The sequence below is a fragment of the Zea mays genome, chromosome 1 (assembly GCF_902167145.1).
Source record: "Zea mays cultivar B73 chromosome 1, Zm-B73-REFERENCE-NAM-5.0, whole genome shotgun sequence".
Lineage (NCBI taxonomy): Eukaryota > Viridiplantae > Streptophyta > Magnoliopsida > Poales > Poaceae > Zea > Zea mays.
Genome location: NC_050096.1, coordinates 131417222 through 131436401, shown reverse-complemented (window position 1 = coordinate 131436401; position 19180 = coordinate 131417222). Strand labels below are relative to the sequence as shown.

At 45.5% G+C, this 19180-nt stretch overlaps 1 protein-coding gene across 1 annotated transcript; it reads left to right on the top strand.

Moving 5' to 3' along the window:
• Window positions 1-14450: 14450 nt before the first annotated feature.
• LOC100217285 (uncharacterized) lies at window positions 14451-17532 on the top strand. The gene is made up of 7 exons (NM_001143636.1): window positions 14451-14659; window positions 15860-15922; window positions 16019-16135; window positions 16230-16470; window positions 16560-16718; window positions 17018-17169; window positions 17250-17532. The coding sequence occupies exons 1-7, from the start codon at window positions 14469-14471 to the stop codon at window positions 17419-17421; spliced, it is 1095 nt and encodes a 364-aa protein (NP_001137108.1). The 5' UTR covers window positions 14451-14468; the 3' UTR covers window positions 17422-17532.
• Window positions 17533-19180: the final 1648 nt, after the last annotated feature.

The window sequence follows — 19180 nt, the reverse complement described above, 5'->3', positions numbered from 1 at the left end:
CCTTGGTGGGTGATACCTTGAGGTATACAAAACTTCCCACCTTGAACTGGAGAGGTTTTCTTCTTTTATCATGATAGCTCTTCTGCCTGGCCTGAGCAGCTTCTAGATTCTTCCTGATTAACTTGACCTTCCTTTCGGCTTCAGTCACTAAATCAGGTCCAAAAACTTCTCTTTCACCAGGTTGAAACCAATTGAGTGGTGTCCTGCACCTTCTTCCATAGAGAGCTTCAAAAGGTGCCATCTTTAGGCTGGATTGATAACTATTGTTATAAGCAAACTCTGCCAAGGAGAGGTGCTTATCCCAGTTCTTGCCACAATCGATCGCACAAGCTCTCAGCATATCCTCCAGGATTTGGTTTACCCTTTCCGTCTGACCATCAGTCTGTGGGTGGTAAGCTGAACTCCTGATTAGCTTGGTTCCCAAAGACTCTTGCAATTGTTCCCAAAATCTGGCAACAAATTGGGCTCCTCGGTCAGAAACAATGGTCCGAGGTAATCCGTGCAAACACACGATCCGGTCAATATACAATTCTGCATATTTCTGAGCCTTATCAGTGGTGTGCACAGGAAGAAAATGTGCCTCTTTCGTCAATCGGTCCACAATAACCCAAATTGAATCATGATGACGAGAGGTGTTGGGCAGACCCACAATGAAATCCATGCTGATGTCATCCCACTTCCACGAAGGTACGGACAGTGGTTGCAAGGCTCCAGCTGACTTCAAGTGGCTTGCCTTTATCCTCTGACAGGTGTCACATTCCGATACATACTGGCTATCTCCCTCTTCATTCTGGTCCACCAGTACAAAAGCTTCAAATCATGGTACATCTTGGTGCTTCCCGGATGCATAGAGAATTTGGAGAGATGAGCCTCATCCAAAATTTTCCTCTTGAGGTCCTGGTCTTTAGGAATCACCAATCTGCTTTTGAACCATAACACACCCTTTTCATCCTGGCGGAAACAATTATACTTCTCAACCTTCTGATGGAGATTCTTCTTGATAATCTGCACTCCCTTGTCACTGAGCTGGGCCATGATAATCTGGTCTTGCAAAGCTGGCTCAACAGAAATGTGAGACAAAGAACCAGAAAGAATCACTTCAATTTGCATCTTGCTCAACTCATCACACAAGGTGTTAATGCGAGAATCCATCAGAATACAATTGCATTGCAACTTCCGACTCAAGGCATCTGCTACCACATTAGCTTTTCCGGGGTGATAATGTACCTCCAATTCATAATCCTTGATCAGCTCTAGCCATCTTCTCTGCCTCATGTTGAGATCAGCCTGAGTAAAAATGTACTTAAGGCTCTTATGATCAGTGAAGATGTTGCAGTGGGTTCCCATTAGATAGTGCCTCCACATCTTCAATGCATGAACCACTGCTGCTAGCTCGAGGTCATGAGTGGGATAGTTTTTCTCATGAGGCCTGAGTGCTCTTGAGGCATAAGCAATGACTCGGTTGTCCTGCATCAAGACACAACCTAGCCCGGTGCCAGAGGCATCGCAATACACATCAAAAGGCTTGCTGCTGTCGGGTTGCGCTAATACTGGTGTTGTGGTCAGATGCTGCCTTAATGCATGGAAGGCATCTTCGCACTTCTGACCTCAAACAAATTTGGCTTCTTTCTTCAGCAACTCAGTAATAGGCTTTGCAATTCGAGAGAAGTCCGGAATAAATCTTCGGTAATAACCAGCTAATCCCAGAAAACTCCGAATCTGGCGAACAGTTGTTGGTGGCCTCCAGTTCATCACCTCTTGCACTTTATCAGGATCAACAGCTATTCCAGCCTGAGAGATAGTGTGACCCAAGAATTTGATTTCCTTTAGCCAAAAATCACACTTGGATAACTTGGCATAAAGGTGGTGCTCTCGCAGACGTTGAAGCACTACATGCAAATGCCCGGCATGTTCTTCTTCGTTCCTTGAGTACACCAGAATATCATCAATGAAAACCACCACGAACTTGTCCAATTCCGGCATAAAAACAGAATTCATCAGATACATGAAATATGCTGGTGCATTTGTCAGCCCGAAGGACATCACCAAAAATTCATATAGCCCATATCTGGTTGAGAATGCCGTCTTTGGAATATCGCTTGCTCGTATCTTGATCTGATGGTAGCCAGAGCGAAGGTCTATTTTGGAAAACACCTTGGCCCCGACCAACTGGTCAAAAAGAACATCAATACGAGGCAAAGGATACTTGTTCTTGATAGTTACCGCATTGAGAGGGCGGTAATCTATACACAGCCTCAAGCTTTCATCCTTCTTCACAAACAGTGCTGGACATCCCCAAGGCGAAGTGCTTGGGCGAATGAAACCCTTATCCAGCAACTCTTGCAACTGCTTCTTCAACTCTGCCAACTCAGTGGGTGGCATTCGGTAGGGCCTCTTGGAAATTGGGGCCGTTCCCGGTTGCAACTCGATGGCGAATTCAATATCCCGGTCTGGGGGCATTCCTGGCAATTCATCAGGGAAGACATCTGCATACTCACAGACCACTGGGATCTTCTTCAGGGGTAGCTCCGCCATAGAGAAAGCACATGACTGAGAAGAACCCTGACTAGGCAGAATTAAAGTGAAATTCCCGCAGAATGGAGAATTAACTTCCACGGTACGGTTGGCTAGATCAAGCTCAACTTGGTGCAAGGTCATCCAATTTGCTCCTAGAATAATGTCCACATTTTTCAATCCCAACACAAGAAGAGTGGTTTTGACAATGTGGCTTCCCAGTTGAATAGGCACACTTTGGTTTAATTGATTAGTTGAAATTTTACCCCCAGGTGTGACTATCATGAATGACCCTTTTGAGTGAGAGAATGGCAGTTTGCATTTAGCACTGAACTTTTGGCTAATGAAACTATGAGATGCACCAGAATCAAACAGAATTAAAGCAGGTTGATTATAAACTGAAAAGGTACCGGTCATGATAGGAGCTCCTTCTGGTACTTCCTCCAGAGTAGTGATGTTGAGCTTCCCTTGCCTGACTTGCACTTTCTGCTTTCTTCCCTTGTCTTGATTTGGTGCTGGCATCTGCCTCTGCTGGTTCCTGGGACAATTTTTGGCATAGTGGCCCACATTGCCACAAGTGAAACACTTGTTCCCATTGCCCTCGCGGAACTGCTGCTGCTGTGGAGGCTGATTGTTCCTTGGGGCGGGAGCTAGAAAGCGGTTGGGTGCCGGCTGCTGCTGCTGGGGTGGCCTGATCACCCATCTGCCTGCCTGCTGCTGGAAACCCCTGCTCTGATTGTGAGAAACAATCCGGAACCTCTGAGCCTGAGTGGATGTTGCTGCCATTGGTGCCTTCCTCTTCTTCTCTGCCCGGTGAGCAACAATGCAATCCTCCTGGGAGATGGCCATGTTGACCAACTCATTGAAGCTATCAGCCCGGACAGTGTTGAGTCGTTCCCGCAGCTTGGTATTGAGACCCCTGCGGAAGCGATCCCTCTTCTTCTCATCAGAATCAGCATGATACCCTGCATACTGGCATAAGTCGTTGAAGGCTTGCGCATACTGCAGTACCGTGCGGGTTCCTTGATTAAGGGCCAGAAATTCATTCAACTTCCGATCAAGAATGCCAGCTGGGATGTGGTGTCCTCTGAAGGCAGTCTTGAATTCCTCCCAAGATACTTCACGATCAGCGGGGAGCATAGCACGGAAGTGGTCCCACCAAGTCCGAGCAGGGCCGCGAAGCTGCTGTGCGGCGAAGCGAGCCTTGGCTTCATCAGGGCAGTCTCCCGTGAGGAGGGGAAACTTGGACTCAACGACGTGAAGCCACACGTCGGCGTTCAACGGATCCTCTGCCTTAGTGAACAAGGGTGGCTGCGTGCTCAGAAACTCCTAGTATGTTGCCATAGCCGGAGGTCGCTGATGCTGGCCTCCACCATGCTGCTGAGGGTGGGGCTGGCACTGCAAGAGCTGTCGCAGAATCTGATTCTGCTGGGCCATCAGCTCCTGCACTGTGGGAGCTAGAGGAGGTGGCGGGGGAACCTGCTCGTTCTGCCCGCGACGCTGCCTAGCTGCCATCTAAAAACAGAGATTGTCGCCATCGTTATCCAACTCACAGTTTCGAACGACCAGATGTCATCTCATATGGAAGGAAAAATGCCATAATCATAATATTAGGTTCGAAAGGAAGATAACATGGTGACAAAGATCCCACAGATTTCAAAAGTTTACAGGGTTACATCAATCAGGGGAAAGTACCCATAAGCCTAGTCCAAAATCTGACATTAACTAAGCTCGCATAGGTTTCTATCCGCCTAAAAGTGTCGAAGCGACTGCTTAACCCTGAGCGGTGGAAGCGACACTGGATACGGGTGAAGGAGGCATCACGGAGGTAGTCCCATTGGCACCAGGGGCTGGTCCTAGCTCCTCGGGAGCCTCTTCTCCCTCGCTTCCTGCTTCATTGGCCTCCATCTCCAGGTGGTGCATGTCCAAGTGGTCATTTGCTTCTTCGAGTTCCCTCTGCACATCGTGAAGCTGATTCTCCAAGACATCAATAGTGTTGTCTCGGATCTCCACTTGCTGCTCCAGGGTGGCAATGCGCTGGCTCAGCCTCTCCACCTGCAGATCCTTCTTCACCAACTCCGTGGATAGGTCGACCACAAAATCTTCCCGACTGTCGAGAGTGAGCTTGGCAGTCTGAGCGGTGTTAGCAAGGAGTGCCATAGCATCGCTCTGAAGGGCCTGAAGGCGGTACAGCGCACTCATGCACTGAACAGTGACCCTCCCAACCAAGTCAGGATACATCGCCCACACATCCTTTACATGGCTCACGCGGTTACACCACATGGGATCATCCTTCTTCTCAGCAGGGAAGAGTCCCAAGGGGTGCATCACCATCTCCAGGGGATGGTAGCCACAGAAAGTCGTCAGAGTCTTCATGGCTGCTGCCTCAACGGTGTCGTCCGTCCTGAGTCCAATCGTCTCAGAGTCAAGAGAACGCCAACCCGGCTGAAGGGGATGAGCCTCCAAAGTCAGCCAGACCCGACAACGAGGTACCCGATGCTCCTCATACAACTGCACCGTGTACAAAGGGGGCGTAGGGTAACCGGCGGAGTTAAGCACTTCCCACAAGATGGAAGGAAAGCCATCGCGAGAAAGGAAGTTAGAACTGAAACGAGAGTCTCCTCCACTGGCGGGGGTGGGTGAATTCATCTGCGGAAGGGAATCAAAGGTAAAGATTATGGTGGAAGGAAAAAGAAAAAGAGAGCCCGGATGGTTTTAAAGAAAGGGGGTTAGCTCAAAATTTTAATTCCTCTTTACGTTTTAAAATGCATGCATGCTAGAAGAAACGTTGCCTCTCAAAAAGAAAATAGGGTGCTTTTTAGGGCATCCTTAAAATATAAGTACTGGCCCACGTGGCCTAATTAGTTAGCCACCTATTTCTCCCTCTATGCCTAAGGCCTTTCGTCCTAGGTCTAGCGGTCTAGTCCTGACGATCCATAGCAGTTTCTAGGCAAGTTTTAAATTTTGAAAATTGGCATTCATGGTTTATTGTCCTTCTCTGTGGTGGAATTTGCTCCGATACCAGCTATGGCAGAACCACCCGAATTATTCCAGCTTAAGTGTCTAAGTCACGCCTCAGGAGGCCGTAACACACTTAAATCGGAATAACCTGTCAGTCTTTCAGATCTAGTCTGACAGAGCCACTTAACCAGGATCAAATTCCACAATCTCACTCGAAGGTGAGTCACAGAAGAAATACAATAAAACAGGAAACCTCAAATTAAGTGCGGAGTTATTACATAAATCGGAGTTTTTGCGTAGCAAATAAAGTTCACAAAATAAAGTGCAGCGGATAATTGATGTCGTCAGTATCGAGGAATCGGGCAAGGCCTAGCCCACTACTCCTCGTGCTCCTCTCCTGCCGGAGCAACATCCCACTCGACCGTCCAACCCGATGGTAGGGTGATAGGCCAAGTCACACCATCAACCATTTCCTGAATGGTACCTGCAAAAATTGTGCCACAAGCAAGGCTGAGTATACTAATACTCAGCTAGACTTAACCGGTGTGAGGAGTCTACTCCTCTACCTCTAGACTATGCAGCTGTTTGGCTGAGGGGTTTGGTTTGCCAAAAGCAGTAGCTGTTTCTAAAAGCAAATTTTAGCTTTTCAATTTCTATCATCATTAACTTAGCTAGATTTGCTCCTTCTAAGCATACATGGTAACAATCAATTAGTTCAATCAACAAATTATCTCATGCAACCATGTTTCACTTCTTACTCGATGCAGTACAAGGAATCAAGCAGTCTCATTAGCTGCGAGAAGCAGACGATTCGAATCGAGTTTTAACCTTGCAAGGTAAACCTAAACACACGGCATGTCAGGATACTCCGACCCCACACATGACAACCGTCCCCATCGATTCCCCGTTCGCGTCCAGGCCTCACCGCCTTGGCATACAATGCTCCACTGACCCCGGCTGCCGCCGTGCAGTGACCGCACTTGTACCCACCATAGCTAGCATGGGAGACCCAGTCTCAGGTCGCATGAGGGATAAAGTCCGCGCCCGGCTTCACTCAGGTACTAGGTTTACCGGTTACCATTTTTCCCGGCATGTGCTTAGTACGTTCAAAAGCATGACTCAGGTATCCACACATTAATCCTTAATTCCTTTTTTCCCGTCTCATGGAAAGGCATCCTCCCTGGATCCAAGTCCATAGACTAACATATATCCCATTATCAAGATGAATACATTCAATTCCTGACCTCGCGCGAGTGCTAGAAAAATCACTCGACTTCTACCGAGATCCTGATTAGCAAGCAGCTACTCGACCTAGCATACTAGTATTCATCTCAAAAAGGAATCCTAAGTTCATGCAACTAGAGGTTTCAAGCAACTCCTACACTTAAGTGCACATTTCAATCCTACAAGCATTAAGTGTAGTAAAGTAGCATATAATAATACGGTTATGCATAAAACCGGGGCTTGCCTTCAATTGCTGGGGCTGCGGGGAGATCCTCAATAGCAGCCTCTGAAGCTTGCTCCTGGTCCTCCTCTTGGACAGGTCCTTGCTCGGGGATGAACACGTACTCTCCGTCGGCAAGATTACAATCTAATGAATGCAATGCGTAAGATATATGCATGATATGACTTGTGCTTTTAGAAATCACAACTTTAAAGGTGCATGATTTTTCTTGAGTTAAACAAGGCTAACTTTACTTATGTAAGGCCCTTGGGTGGTATACTTGGTAAATTGGTTTAAACTTAGCTAAGGTAAGTAGATTAAATTTTGGGGTTCCACTGAATTCCTTTTAAGTCTTAGTGAGAATTGATAAGTACTCAAGTTAGACTTATTGGGGTGGGGTTTATTTCTTCTTTCCTTTTCTTTTATTCTCTTTAATGTTTTGGAGTAGGTTTGAACTACAAGTTGCTTTTATAAAATTCTAAAAATTCTGCAAAAATTACAGTGGCTTGTTACTGGTGTATGTTTCTCTGTCTCAAAATTTGGGGATTAGAAAGTCAATAGTTTTCTCTGGTCAAAATTATTAAATTTTCTAGGGCAGAAGGGGTGCTTTGAACTACAACTATTATTTAGCTGTGAGCAATTCTCCAAAACTTATTTTTGCTGGCTTTTAGGTGTTATAACATGACTTGATAAAAATATCTAATCATTAATACCTTTTAATTATTTTTCTATGGTTTTCTCAAGTTTCTAGCCAAATGGGTGCTTTCTACTACCACTATATTTGAAAAACATCAAACAACAAGGTGCTTATTTTTCTTAGTTATTGTTTTGTGCAAGAGCAATCATTCTGAAGTTTGGCCTCTTTTTGCTTAAGGGAAGGGGTGGTATGCATTATTTGAATTAAGTGGCCTTTCTCTTAAATCATTAGCAATTGGTATGAGTTTGCTTCCTTTTCATAGGTTGGCATTTTTCTCTGGTAGTTTATCCCATCATGGACTTAGCAAATTTTTGGTTGCCCATTATCACATTAATAGGGGTTGTTCATGATTTATTTGGAAAATGCCTTATTATCACTTTGTATTTATTTTCCTTACTTAAAACGTTGGGCTGGGGTGCTCTGTATTTTTGTAGTGGGGCTCTGGTGGTTGTAAGTCCACTGGATTTTTATTAATCATTTTGGTTATAGTTTTGCTACTCTAATAATTGATTCTCAGTCCAAATAAGGCTAAATAAATCATTTTAATTTAAAACTGGTCCAAATTAATGATCTCTGTATTTTTCCTAGGTTCTCTGTTACATAAGTAAACTAGGAAAAATAATTTTAATCACTGTTCATTAATTTCTAATGCCTTTCTGATTTTCTCTAAGTTTTGGACAAAATAGCTTTAAATGAATAACTACATCATAATTTCTAATGCTGGGGTTCCTACTATTTTTAAACAGTGTCTAAATGAGGTTTGAACATCTACAAATTTTCTTAGGTTCAGCACAGAAGTAAAACTAATTTTTCTTAATTAAACAAGGTTTGGTCAGTTTCTGTTTTTAATTTTAAACTCTAAAATTTAGAACAGAAAGCATAGGGTTTATCATTTTTAAATGATAGTTCATAATATTTAAGAACTAGCAAAATTAGTTTGACAACTTTTGATTAAGAATTCATCAAGTTATGGATTTTATAAGTTCTCTGGTTATTTAAAAAGATTAACAGAATTGATTAAATGGAAAACTACTTTGCACTAGGGTCCCTGGCGGGTGTTTTAAGTTTTCCTCGCGAATCAGTCCTTAAGCTACTATTCACACGAGTCACTAACATTGCAGAAAACCCCCCGGGTTCTACAAATCCTAACCCGAGGTCCTTCTTCTACCTTAAACAGTAACCGCGGAGGGGCTTACCGGCGGCGAGATGGCTCCGGTGAAGTGGTCGAGGACGTAGGGGAGGTCTCGGGGATCACAACGGTGTGCGGGTCGCCGTCGGAGATGGCCAGAGTCGGTCGGTCCACGCGCGCAGGCGGGGATGCTCGTCGGCGGCGAGGAGTCCGGCCTGGTCACGGCGAGATAGAGCAATTGGATGGGTCAGAGAGGTTCACGGGGTGCCAGAGAAGACATGAGCGCAAGGAATTGGGCAGAGACTCACTGGATAGCTCGGTCCACGCGCGGCGGCGGAAGACCGAAGTCCGGTAAGGTCGATCTCGGGCCTCCGGTGAAGTCCGGCCGGGTCCGAGAGCTTGGCAAGCTTCACGGGCTACTGGCAAAGCTAGCCGAAGCACTGGCTTGCCCAGAGGATGGCTGGAGTGGGCTGGCCACGATGGCCGAAGCTCTGGCGGCAATGGCGGGCGGAATTGAGCTCGCCGGAGCTAAGGGAAAGTGGCTGGCCGGTGAGGGTGAGTGCGGGGCGAAGTGGGGCGCGCCTGGGAAGGCTTTATAGGCACGGCGCGGTGCACGGGCAGTCGTGGACCGGCGAGCGTGCGCGGGCGTGCACTGGGAGGCGCGGTGCGCGAACGGGCGTGAACCGGGGGTGTCAGCCACGGTCGAACACGTGTTCCCGTTGCCTCTGCCCCTATTCAAGCGCCGATTGGGAGCAAATCTTCGCGAATTTGGGCAAGATCGCTATGAAGGATTTGTTCACCTGACCAAGCTTTGTCTTTTGTGTATGGACATCGCGCGGTTTTAGGCTAGGGACACGGAGTTGTAGCGTCACCAAGGTGCCAGTGTCAGAATGCCTGGTCCCGAGGTCAAACTGCGCCAAAACTGTGTCAAATGAATTTGGTTTGAGTTCAAACTTTTCCAGGATATGTTCAAGGGAATTTGGCACAACTTTGATATTTGGATCTCCTGGTTTTGAGTTTTGAAAAACAGAGAACGCAGATGATCTTTGGGAAGAGGTCTGAAATTCAGAAATTCAGAAATCTGAATTTCTCTAAGGGTTCATAGTTCAAGGGCTGATTTGGGGATTTATTTGAGTTATTTTGGCTAAGCTTTCTCAATCTTTCTTGTTGCTCATTAAATATACTTTAATTTTTATAATTAGCTCAAGTCATAATTTTAAACTTTTCATCCCCTTTTTCTTATTTTCTTGCATTTTGCTTATAGTGCTCACTTAGGGTTTTTATTAGGGTTGCACATTCTTACCTTTTCAAAGACTCAATTGTTTTGTTCATGATACTTTTAAGCATGTACTTGGTGAGTTCTTTATTTCTTAAGTTAATTTGATGCTCATGCTTACTTTGATTCACATGAAATAATGGTTCTTGGGTTGGTATTTGAGAGAAACCCTAGGTGACACTGGGGTGTCACAATAAGTCATGAGAAATGTTCACAAGGTATCACATTTGATGAAATTTGGTAACACAAAAACCCTAAAAGATCTCAAAACCCTAAAAGAAACCCTAGAAAACCCTAATTGGAACCCTAGGGGGTAGATGTAAATTCCAGGCACTTTTGGACCAAAGTGCAAATATCAAAGTGATAAAACATCACAAACCAAGTAACTTTTACATTGGAGGATTTTCAAGTAGTGTGGAGGAATTTGGACTTATTTGCAAAAGTACTCCATGAACACTATAGGGTTAAGTGTGAATTTCAGTGAAATGAGGTTAACTTTGGAGCTTTATATCTCTAAATCTACAAGGATTTTGCTCTAAGTCAACACATCAAATTTATAGAGCTATGATAGGGGAATAACTTTGCTTAAGTGACCGAGCCTTGATGCTAAACAAAAATTGGAGAAAAATGGGCAGAAAGTTTGGCTGTCAATCAAGTAAGAAGACTGAATTATGGCCACTAGTGAACATGGAAGAAATTGGATATTAAATTGTGAGGAATTGAGTGAGTAACTGAGTAAGATCTTTATAAAAAAATTGTAGTTGGTTCTTTGGACGACAATATTGATGCAGACAAGTGACCGTGTTGTTACATGAAAAAGAGAGAACGAAGCTCTCCAAATCGTGATGCCAGAATGTCTGATGAAGATCGCCATGGTACAGTGACCATAAAGATCTCCGGTGTCGTGAGCTCAACGCTGGCGATCTGTCACCACAATTCGCGCCCGCCTGGGAGATTCGTGCCACGATAAGAGTAGATAACATCCGGGCGGGGTGAAAATATCCAGTGTGGGGTGAATCCGGTCGCTGGCCGGACCGGCCGTCGTGTCCCGCCGCGGTCAATTGCGCTGGCATCACCGGAGTTCGCCGTTATCTGGCCAGGCTACATGCCTCAAAGCCTTACCATGTCGCAGTAGACCGCCTTAGGTAGCTTGTTCATCGCCTAAGACACTGCCCCAGTAAAAGCCACGATAGCGATTGCACTAGTGACTTCCCCTCTCTTCGGCAGCCAACACACTTCCTTCAAATTGGACGCCACCGTCGTAGGACTCTATAAATTGCTGCCCCCGTGAGCTCCACTAGGTAATTACGCATCCAAAGCACTAGCTCATGCCTCCGATCGTCCACCAGAGTTTCCCAATTTCCCATTTCCCCCAAATCGGTCAGAACGCCGCTGTGAGACATCTCGCCGTGGCCAGATGTCTACGGGTTAGTTCATGCCCTTCTGTGTGATGTTCTAGCTTCCCTCATGTCCCCTGTTGCTCACAGACACGTTCGATTGAACTAGACCACCTTGAATCATCTAGAACATGTTGGTTTGTCTCCGGTTTTCATCGTCGTTGTGGGCAGAAAGATTCCGGCCCGGATTAGTGCAATTAGTTGTGGGATTAGGGTCGCCAGGTGTAGAATTTGGTGTCGACTGAGTAAGAAGCTTAGTCTTTGCGTATTTCGGCTGGTACAGGCTCGCCGGAGAGTGTGTTCACCGCCGTCGGTGGTCGGCGACCTGACTTTGTGAAGAAACGAAAGGGGAGAGGCCTTGGTGCGAATGTCAGAGACACATGTAAATAGTGCACAAGGATTCTTAATTAGTTATTCAAACAGCCAGGGTCCTCTGTGCAAAGCTGACACCGCGGGCACACGCGCGCGGACGCGTTTCACCTGCACATGGGCCGAATCAGGCTAGATAAGGCCCATTACTATTCATTCTTTTTCCTTTTCTTTTTCTACCAAGCTTAGGTAATTTATAGAAAAATCTAGAAAAATGATAAAAATATGAGACAATTTTACTAAATTCCTAAATTCCCCTAGTATTTAATAAAAATAGTTCCAAGATTTTTATCCCCAACCATGAATTATTTAGTATTTAAAAGGGCCTAAACCTAGACTTTTGGAATTTTAGAAATTACTAAATAACTCCAAAAATCATAAAACTTTTTGGGTAAACTTAATTTTATAATTAGAACCCATGGGTGAAGTTTGACATGTGTTGGACATTGTTTGATCCCGAAACCGAAAACCCTAGCTTTCTAGGTAATATTTGCCTTATTCTAGTAGAGTACTGACTCAGAAAACCCTAGTTTCTCTGGTGTACCATGAAGGAAAGTTGTATTCAAGATACAACTTGATGTGTCTCTATTATAATTGCATATTCATAGCATCACATGAGCATCCATGTATATGTATGGTTATGTATAGAAAACGAAGAAGAAGTAAGTGTTGAAGAAGAAGAGACTGTACCACCAACTGAAACTCCACCTGCCGGGAACTGTTTTTATTTTGATATATGTGGAACAGATCCTGAATCCCCTACAACACAAGGCAAGCCCCGATGCATTTACCTTTCCTTGCGATTTTAAACTCTTTATCAATTGAATGATGCGTTAGGTGATAGGAGTTGGGTGTTAAGCCAATTGTTGCATTTCCTTCCTTGGAACTATTTATCCTTCCTTGATTACCTGTTTTATTAAAAGATTTTCTGATGCTTAGTATTGCTTTAGAAAACAAAAATGTTTTGTTTTTAACAAAAGATGATGCTTCATATGGAATGGGATGTTTTCAAAAATAAAACTTGATGGTGGATCTATCATGGCCGTGATGGGTTCAACATCGGACAAGATGTACCTCTGCCAGGTACCAAACTTTGGGATTTTAAGTGATAAAGCTGAGACCGGGCCGGTGACTTGCACGAGAAGAGAGTCTCAGTGTAGTGTCTCCGTCTGAGTCGATTAAGGACCGTGTCGATGTAGGCTTGATGATTGAGGACCTTTTAACTGGCCACATGCCTCGTCATGGGTAAGCTTTGCCTCGGGCAGACTAATACCAGAAAGGCCAACACGCAATGGGAGTGGAGAGATGACGAGAGTAGCGTTTACCCTCCGTGGCAAGAGGTTGGACGATGGTGTATCTGTGCTCTTGGTTGGCGTGAACCCGGTCTGGTCTTAAGAAACCCGGTGCAAGTTGACATATGCAAGGGTTAAGTGCTACATATGTCGTGTGGTTGGAGATCCCCAGCTAGGTATTAATCGATTCGGATCGCCGTTACTTCTCGGATATGAAGACTTGGTCACTGCCCTACAGTTGGAGATCCCCAGCTAGGTATTAATTGATTCGGATCGCCGTTACTTCTCGGATATGAAGACTTGGTCACTGCCCTACACGTAACAATCCAGTAAAGAAAAAGCGTGATAAAATACGGCTAGTGTAGGCCAAGTGCTTGAACTAGGATAGAGAGAACTCTAGCTACAGGTAATGACTTAACCTGCTAATAAAATTGGATTTTTAAGGATCCACTATTAGTAAGCATTTCGACAAACAGAGTCTTTGATTTTTGAATAGCCTTACCATGACTCCCTCAAGCCACCATATCCTTGAGAGTCTTTTATTTTGTTGGGTAAGACTTGCGAAAGTACACTCCGTACTCAGGGTTTTCGAACCCATGTTGTTGTAGCTGATGAAGCAGTAGACTTTTGCTGTTTTTGTTTAAAGGTGGTACCAAAGGAAGAGCCCCAGCAGTGAAGTCAGTCGCGGGAGGATGTTGGCCTCCCACTTTGAAAACAATATACTTTTGTGCGGGAGGGTGTTTTACCTCCCGGGTCTGTAATAATAATACTTTATGCACTCATAATACCCTGGTATTGTAATAATAATAATACTCTCTCTATATTGGATGAATGTAAATTAAGTTATTATAATTTGCTTCTGCTTATTCTTTCCTCCGATGTGATGTAATATCTGCGTGACGGGTGAAGCGCTCTTGGACGGAATGATGAAGATACAGTACCGAACTTGTCGAGCGATTATGTGCATCTACAGGGTTGTCCAAGGTCCTTAGAATAAGAACAGCTGTAGGTGGACCTAATAACTTGGGAGATTCCGTCACATTACGCATGATCCCATCTAATCGTGGACCATCCACGTCTAAAAGCGTACCGTCTAGCCGTGTCGAGTGCCACATATTATGATTTTTGGTCTATAATGATTAAACAGATTCCTGTAGATCTAAATTATAAGGCGCACTTGCTTTTCTAGATACATAACATTTACTATAAAAAGTATATCCGACTGAGAGACTGACAGTTCAAAGTATGAGCTAATAACCACAAACATGCAGTGGCGTGTCGGGCAACGCTGCCTGGCCGGTCTATCTCTGGGTGGAGTGTGTATATATGTGGAGCACGTACGCCAAGCAGCGGCGTGAGGCAGCCTGCTAGCTGAGAGGATCGGATCGCATGGAACTTGCCGGGACATGGAGGAAGGTGATGCCTTACATGGCCATGGTGTTTCTTCAGTTCGGCTTCGCCGGAATGTTCCTCATCTCCGTCGCGTCCCTGCGGCAGGGAATGAGCCACTATGTCCTTGTTGTCTACCGGAACGTAGTGGCAGCCATTGTCATGGCTCCATTCGCGCTATGGTTTGAGAGGTGACTGATCTATCCAATCCATTAATTACTCCTACTTGATATATATGTAGCATGCCGTGGTATACGTATGTTGAACGCACGACTATGGATGTGTTTCCCATGGCGTACGAGGAGGGATAGAAGGGCGGCTATATTTTCTACAGTGTTTTGATGAGAGTTTCACTGGTCTAGGTAAACACCGAAGCAATTTTTGGTGGTGGCGTGGTCCTAAAAAATTGAGGGGACGGTGTCGTTATCATCTCATTCTATTTTGATCTCAAACCAAACATATACTTACACATCATATTTACATGAGCTATTTTATTTTTTCACTTGACAAAAGAATGTACAGTTAAGAAAAACCATGATTTATGGTCTCCGGCCTCCGGCTCTGGCACTAGCTTCTTCGAGAGCAAACTCTCTACCATACGGAACCTAATTATTTATTTTAATATGCTGAGCCTAATTATATATTATATGCTCATATATTCGTTATGTCATACTTGCCTGTGTTAAACCTTAAAACGTACCAAAGTGGCTAGTTGGCTTTCAAAGTTATAAGATGTCTATCGTATTCTCTTGTTATTTTGTTGTTGATGATCAGGAGACGAGTCATCAAGTTGATTGATCAACAATTATTATTTAACACTTCTTACCTCACATAATATATGGATAACGCACTTCATGTATTCTGGCATATCATGATTCATGATGTACACATTTTCGTCGGGTCCTGAGCTGCTCGATATACCCTTTGTCCTAGGATCTGGATTTGGAAACAACAAAAAATGTTAACGATATTAGATAGAATATGTTATATGTTTGCCAAGCTCAACACTTCTTTTAATTTCCACAAGGAGGCCAATAGGCTGGGAGAGGCACCAGCACTACTACATGACTTGTCTTAGTTGGCTTCCAGTAAAAGCAGAGTCTTTTCAAAGTAAAGGAAAAAAAAGACAACTAGCATCTCTTTATTGAATTATGCAGCAGGATTTGTGTAGTGTCAGATTAGTATGAGGTAGAAACAAAAGTAGCTTTCCGTGTGTCGATGTTGCTAAAAAGTCCACCCTATCATAGGGTTACCGACCATATCGTCGTTCAAAGAAGAAAAAGAAATAATAGCACTTGTGCATGGTCGATAAGGTTGAACAGTAAAAGGATGGGAAAGCAAGAAAGCGACGTCGTGTTCATTATTAACAGTCTCGTAATTTTTCGTGACAGGAAAACAAGGCCTAAAATGAGCCTACCGGTGTTCATCAAGATCCTTGCTTTGGGATTACTCGAGTAAGGATTAACGCAATTATCCTTTTTTTTCTCTTTTATGTTTTATGTTTGAGTACACAATTGTCTAACAAGTATACATCCCTTTGAATTACTCAGACCCGTGCTTGACCAAAACTTCATCTACATGGGAGTGAATAGCACATCAGCAAGCTTCTCCTCTGCGTTAACCAACATATTGCCAGCTCTAACTTTTGTAAATGCCATCATACTCAGGTGAAGCTACACTACAACACACACCCATTTTACAAAATGGTCCTACTGAACATGCAGTTGTTTCTTGCTTTGCTTCATATCTATGATAAATAAGGATGGAGAGGATAGTGATTAAGGAGCGACGAAGCCAGGCTAAGATTGCAGGCACAGCCATAACAGTCTGTGGTGCCTTGCTTATGATACTTTTCAAGGGCCCCATCATCAACTTCCCATGGAGCAAGCACGCCAGCCACGCCGTATCTGACAGCGGCGTCCACAACAGCGGACACTGGCTCATGGGCACGTTCATGATCCTGTTAAGCTGCTTCTGCTGGTCTGCCTTCTTCATACTCCAGGTGATATATAATTACCGTATCTAGTAGCTACTTAATTACTGTTTGTTCTTCGTTCAAAGCTTTTAATGGGATGGATGTAAAATTTTCAGTCATATACGTTGAGGAGTTACCCATCTGAGCTCTCTTTAACCACTCTGATATGCGCAATGGGCGCCACGGAGAGTGGCGCGGTCGCCCTAGTCATGGAGCGTGACACCAAGGCTTGGTCCATCGGGTTTGACATGAGACTCTTCACGGCCATATACTCGGTAAGCTGGTTTGATTTCCATGTGACTTACTGTGTTTGTTTGCTCTTAGATTACATAAGTTGGATTATGGTAAAATGATATGAGGGTAAAATAATACTTTAAAATCATAAATAAGCTGAAATAAACTAGTATGGATAGTTTATTTGTGATGCAAAAGTGATATTTTTCTCTCCTACTATTCCACTATAATTCAATTTATATAATATAGGAGGAAACAAACAGGCCCTTACTTTTAGAGGTGCTGCATGTATGCACGATTATGATGGGGACTAAGGATGGTTCTGTCTCTGTTGCTGCAGGGAATAATGTGCTCTGGAGTAGCTTACTACGTGCAAGGGATAGTGATTAAGGACAGGGGCCCAGTGTTCGTGACTGCGTTTAGCCCGCTCTGCATGATTTTAGTGACTGTGCTAGGCTCCTTCATTCTTTCTGAGGTCGTCACTTTAGGAAGGTATGTATACGTGTCTGACCCAAGATCAACTACTTTCATACATCATTGACTGCGCGTAATTTACAAAGACATGTGTGTAGGCTCATTGGTGCGACAGTCATTGTTGTTGGACTCTATGCGCTCATCTGGGGCAAGAACAAGGACCATGTGAAGTCGCAAAACAGTTTTGACAAGCACGACACATTTGAGCTGCCGTTCTCTACTTCTGCCGTTAACAATACAACCGGTCCCGTCCTGGCAACATCTATTTAAGGCTCGTGTCCATGTGACTTCCTGTATCCCGCACCCATCGATTTAAGGCTAGCTAGCGGCCTAGCATGTAATCGCCAAATTTCCATTAAAAAAGAATTCTAGGATTTGCATAACACAGTTTTTCTCTGACATGGTTGATTCTTTCACTGGTGTTTCGTTTAGTATCTATACTTCTATACTACTGTACACTAAGAAGGTAAGGACGTCCACACCTTCATATGCCCCCGTGAGTCAAGCGTCGTCCTGGCACTCTCCGTTCTCGTGCCCATCCCGCCTTATACATGTCAAAATGGGCCGGCCCGGTAGTGGGCCCGTGACCCGACACGGTCGTGGCCCGGCACGAGCACGGCATGGCCCGACTAGAGGCGTGCCCGGATCGGCCCGGTTCAATAGCCGTGCCGGGCTTGGGCTGGCCGTCGGCCCCGCGGTGCAGGCACGAGCCCGGCACGGTTAATTGGTAGGCACGGTAACGGCCCGTTTGAGGGACTGATTTTATAACGGTCAGTCTATTTTTAGCTATAATACTTATGATATGTTATTATATGAGAGCATTCTGACTTGTGATATGTGTTTACATGTGTATTTGAAATTTTTTGTTTAAATATGTATCTAAAATTATAAATATAATTAATTAAATCTAAAATAAATTTGAATATTACATTTAAATTCTAAATTTTGGAGTGTTTTTTTTGTTTATGGGACCAGGTCCGACCCGGCACGACAGGCCCGACGTGCCTCCAGCCCGGCACGGCCTATGTAAGAATAACCGTGCCGGGCTTAGGCCGCGTTAGTCAGCCCGCGGACCGACCCGGCCCGGCACGATACCAAACCGTGTCGGGCTTAGACCGGTGCCTCTCATGCCGGGCCAAGTCGTGCCCGGGCCGGGCCGGCCCGGCACGGCCCATTGGACATGTATATCTCGCCCTGGCGCCACTCCCCGCGCTTGCCATGCCCGCCCTCGAGCCCCGAGACAGCTGCCCCGCAGGCCGCAGCGTAAGTCCCCTGAGACACCGACGTCCTCCCCACCGCCCTCGCCCGCGTCCTCTCGACCTCGCCGTGTGGCCTGTTCCACCAGCTGGCATCACCCTCGGCCTCCGACCCCCGCGCCGACTCCCATCTCGCCGGCCCTGCATGCCAGTCATGCCATTCCCTTCCTCCTCTTCCTGACCTCGCCTTCAAGTGTGTGTCCCCGTTGTTGCCCGTGGGCCCGCCCTCAGCCACGGCCTCCGACCGCCGGCCCCGTTTCGCAACCGACCCTAGCGCCTTCCCTCACGTCAGCTCCCGTTCGGTCGCTGCCCTCCCCGACTTGGTCGGCTCCAACTTTTGAATTTCCAGGTGACTAGTTCATCGATTCGACAGGGCATGGCGCGACAGCTGGGGGTCATTCGCCTGCAATCCGCTAGCTGTGAGCGAGCTCAACGCCCTCCAACGCCCACACGCCATGAGATGGATCTCCACCTCCGTACCAGCAGCGCGCTGCTTCCTCGACGCTGCTGTCGTTGACGGTTAGCCACAATGCATGGGGCGGAAGCAAGAGGAAGTGTATCGGGGATGGGCCTAGGCTGTTGCGATGAGTTCGACCAGTGGACAACCAGAGGAAGGTCTTCTGTGACTCCGGTGGAAGTCAAGCCGAGAGAATCAATTTGAGTTTGCGAGCAACTCCAGCGGCCTGTGAAAAAACTCAGCACCAAAATCAGCTTTTAGGGGAACCACGCACGTTTTCATAGGCTAAAATCATCTTGACGCACAACTAGGTCTG

Bases quoted from the DNA above. Each gene is read 5' to 3' on its own strand.
- LOC100217285 (NM_001143636.1), top strand. From the start codon at position 14,469: ATGGAACTTGCCGGGACATGGAGGAAGGTGATGCCTTACATGGCCATG. The intron at 16,471-16,559 runs GTGATATATAAT...TAAAATTTTCAG, and splicing joins CTGCCTTCTTCATACTCCAG to TCATATACGTTGAGGAGTTA. The intron at 16,719-17,017 runs GTAAGCTGGTTT...CTGTTGCTGCAG, and splicing joins TCTTCACGGCCATATACTCG to GGAATAATGTGCTCTGGAGT.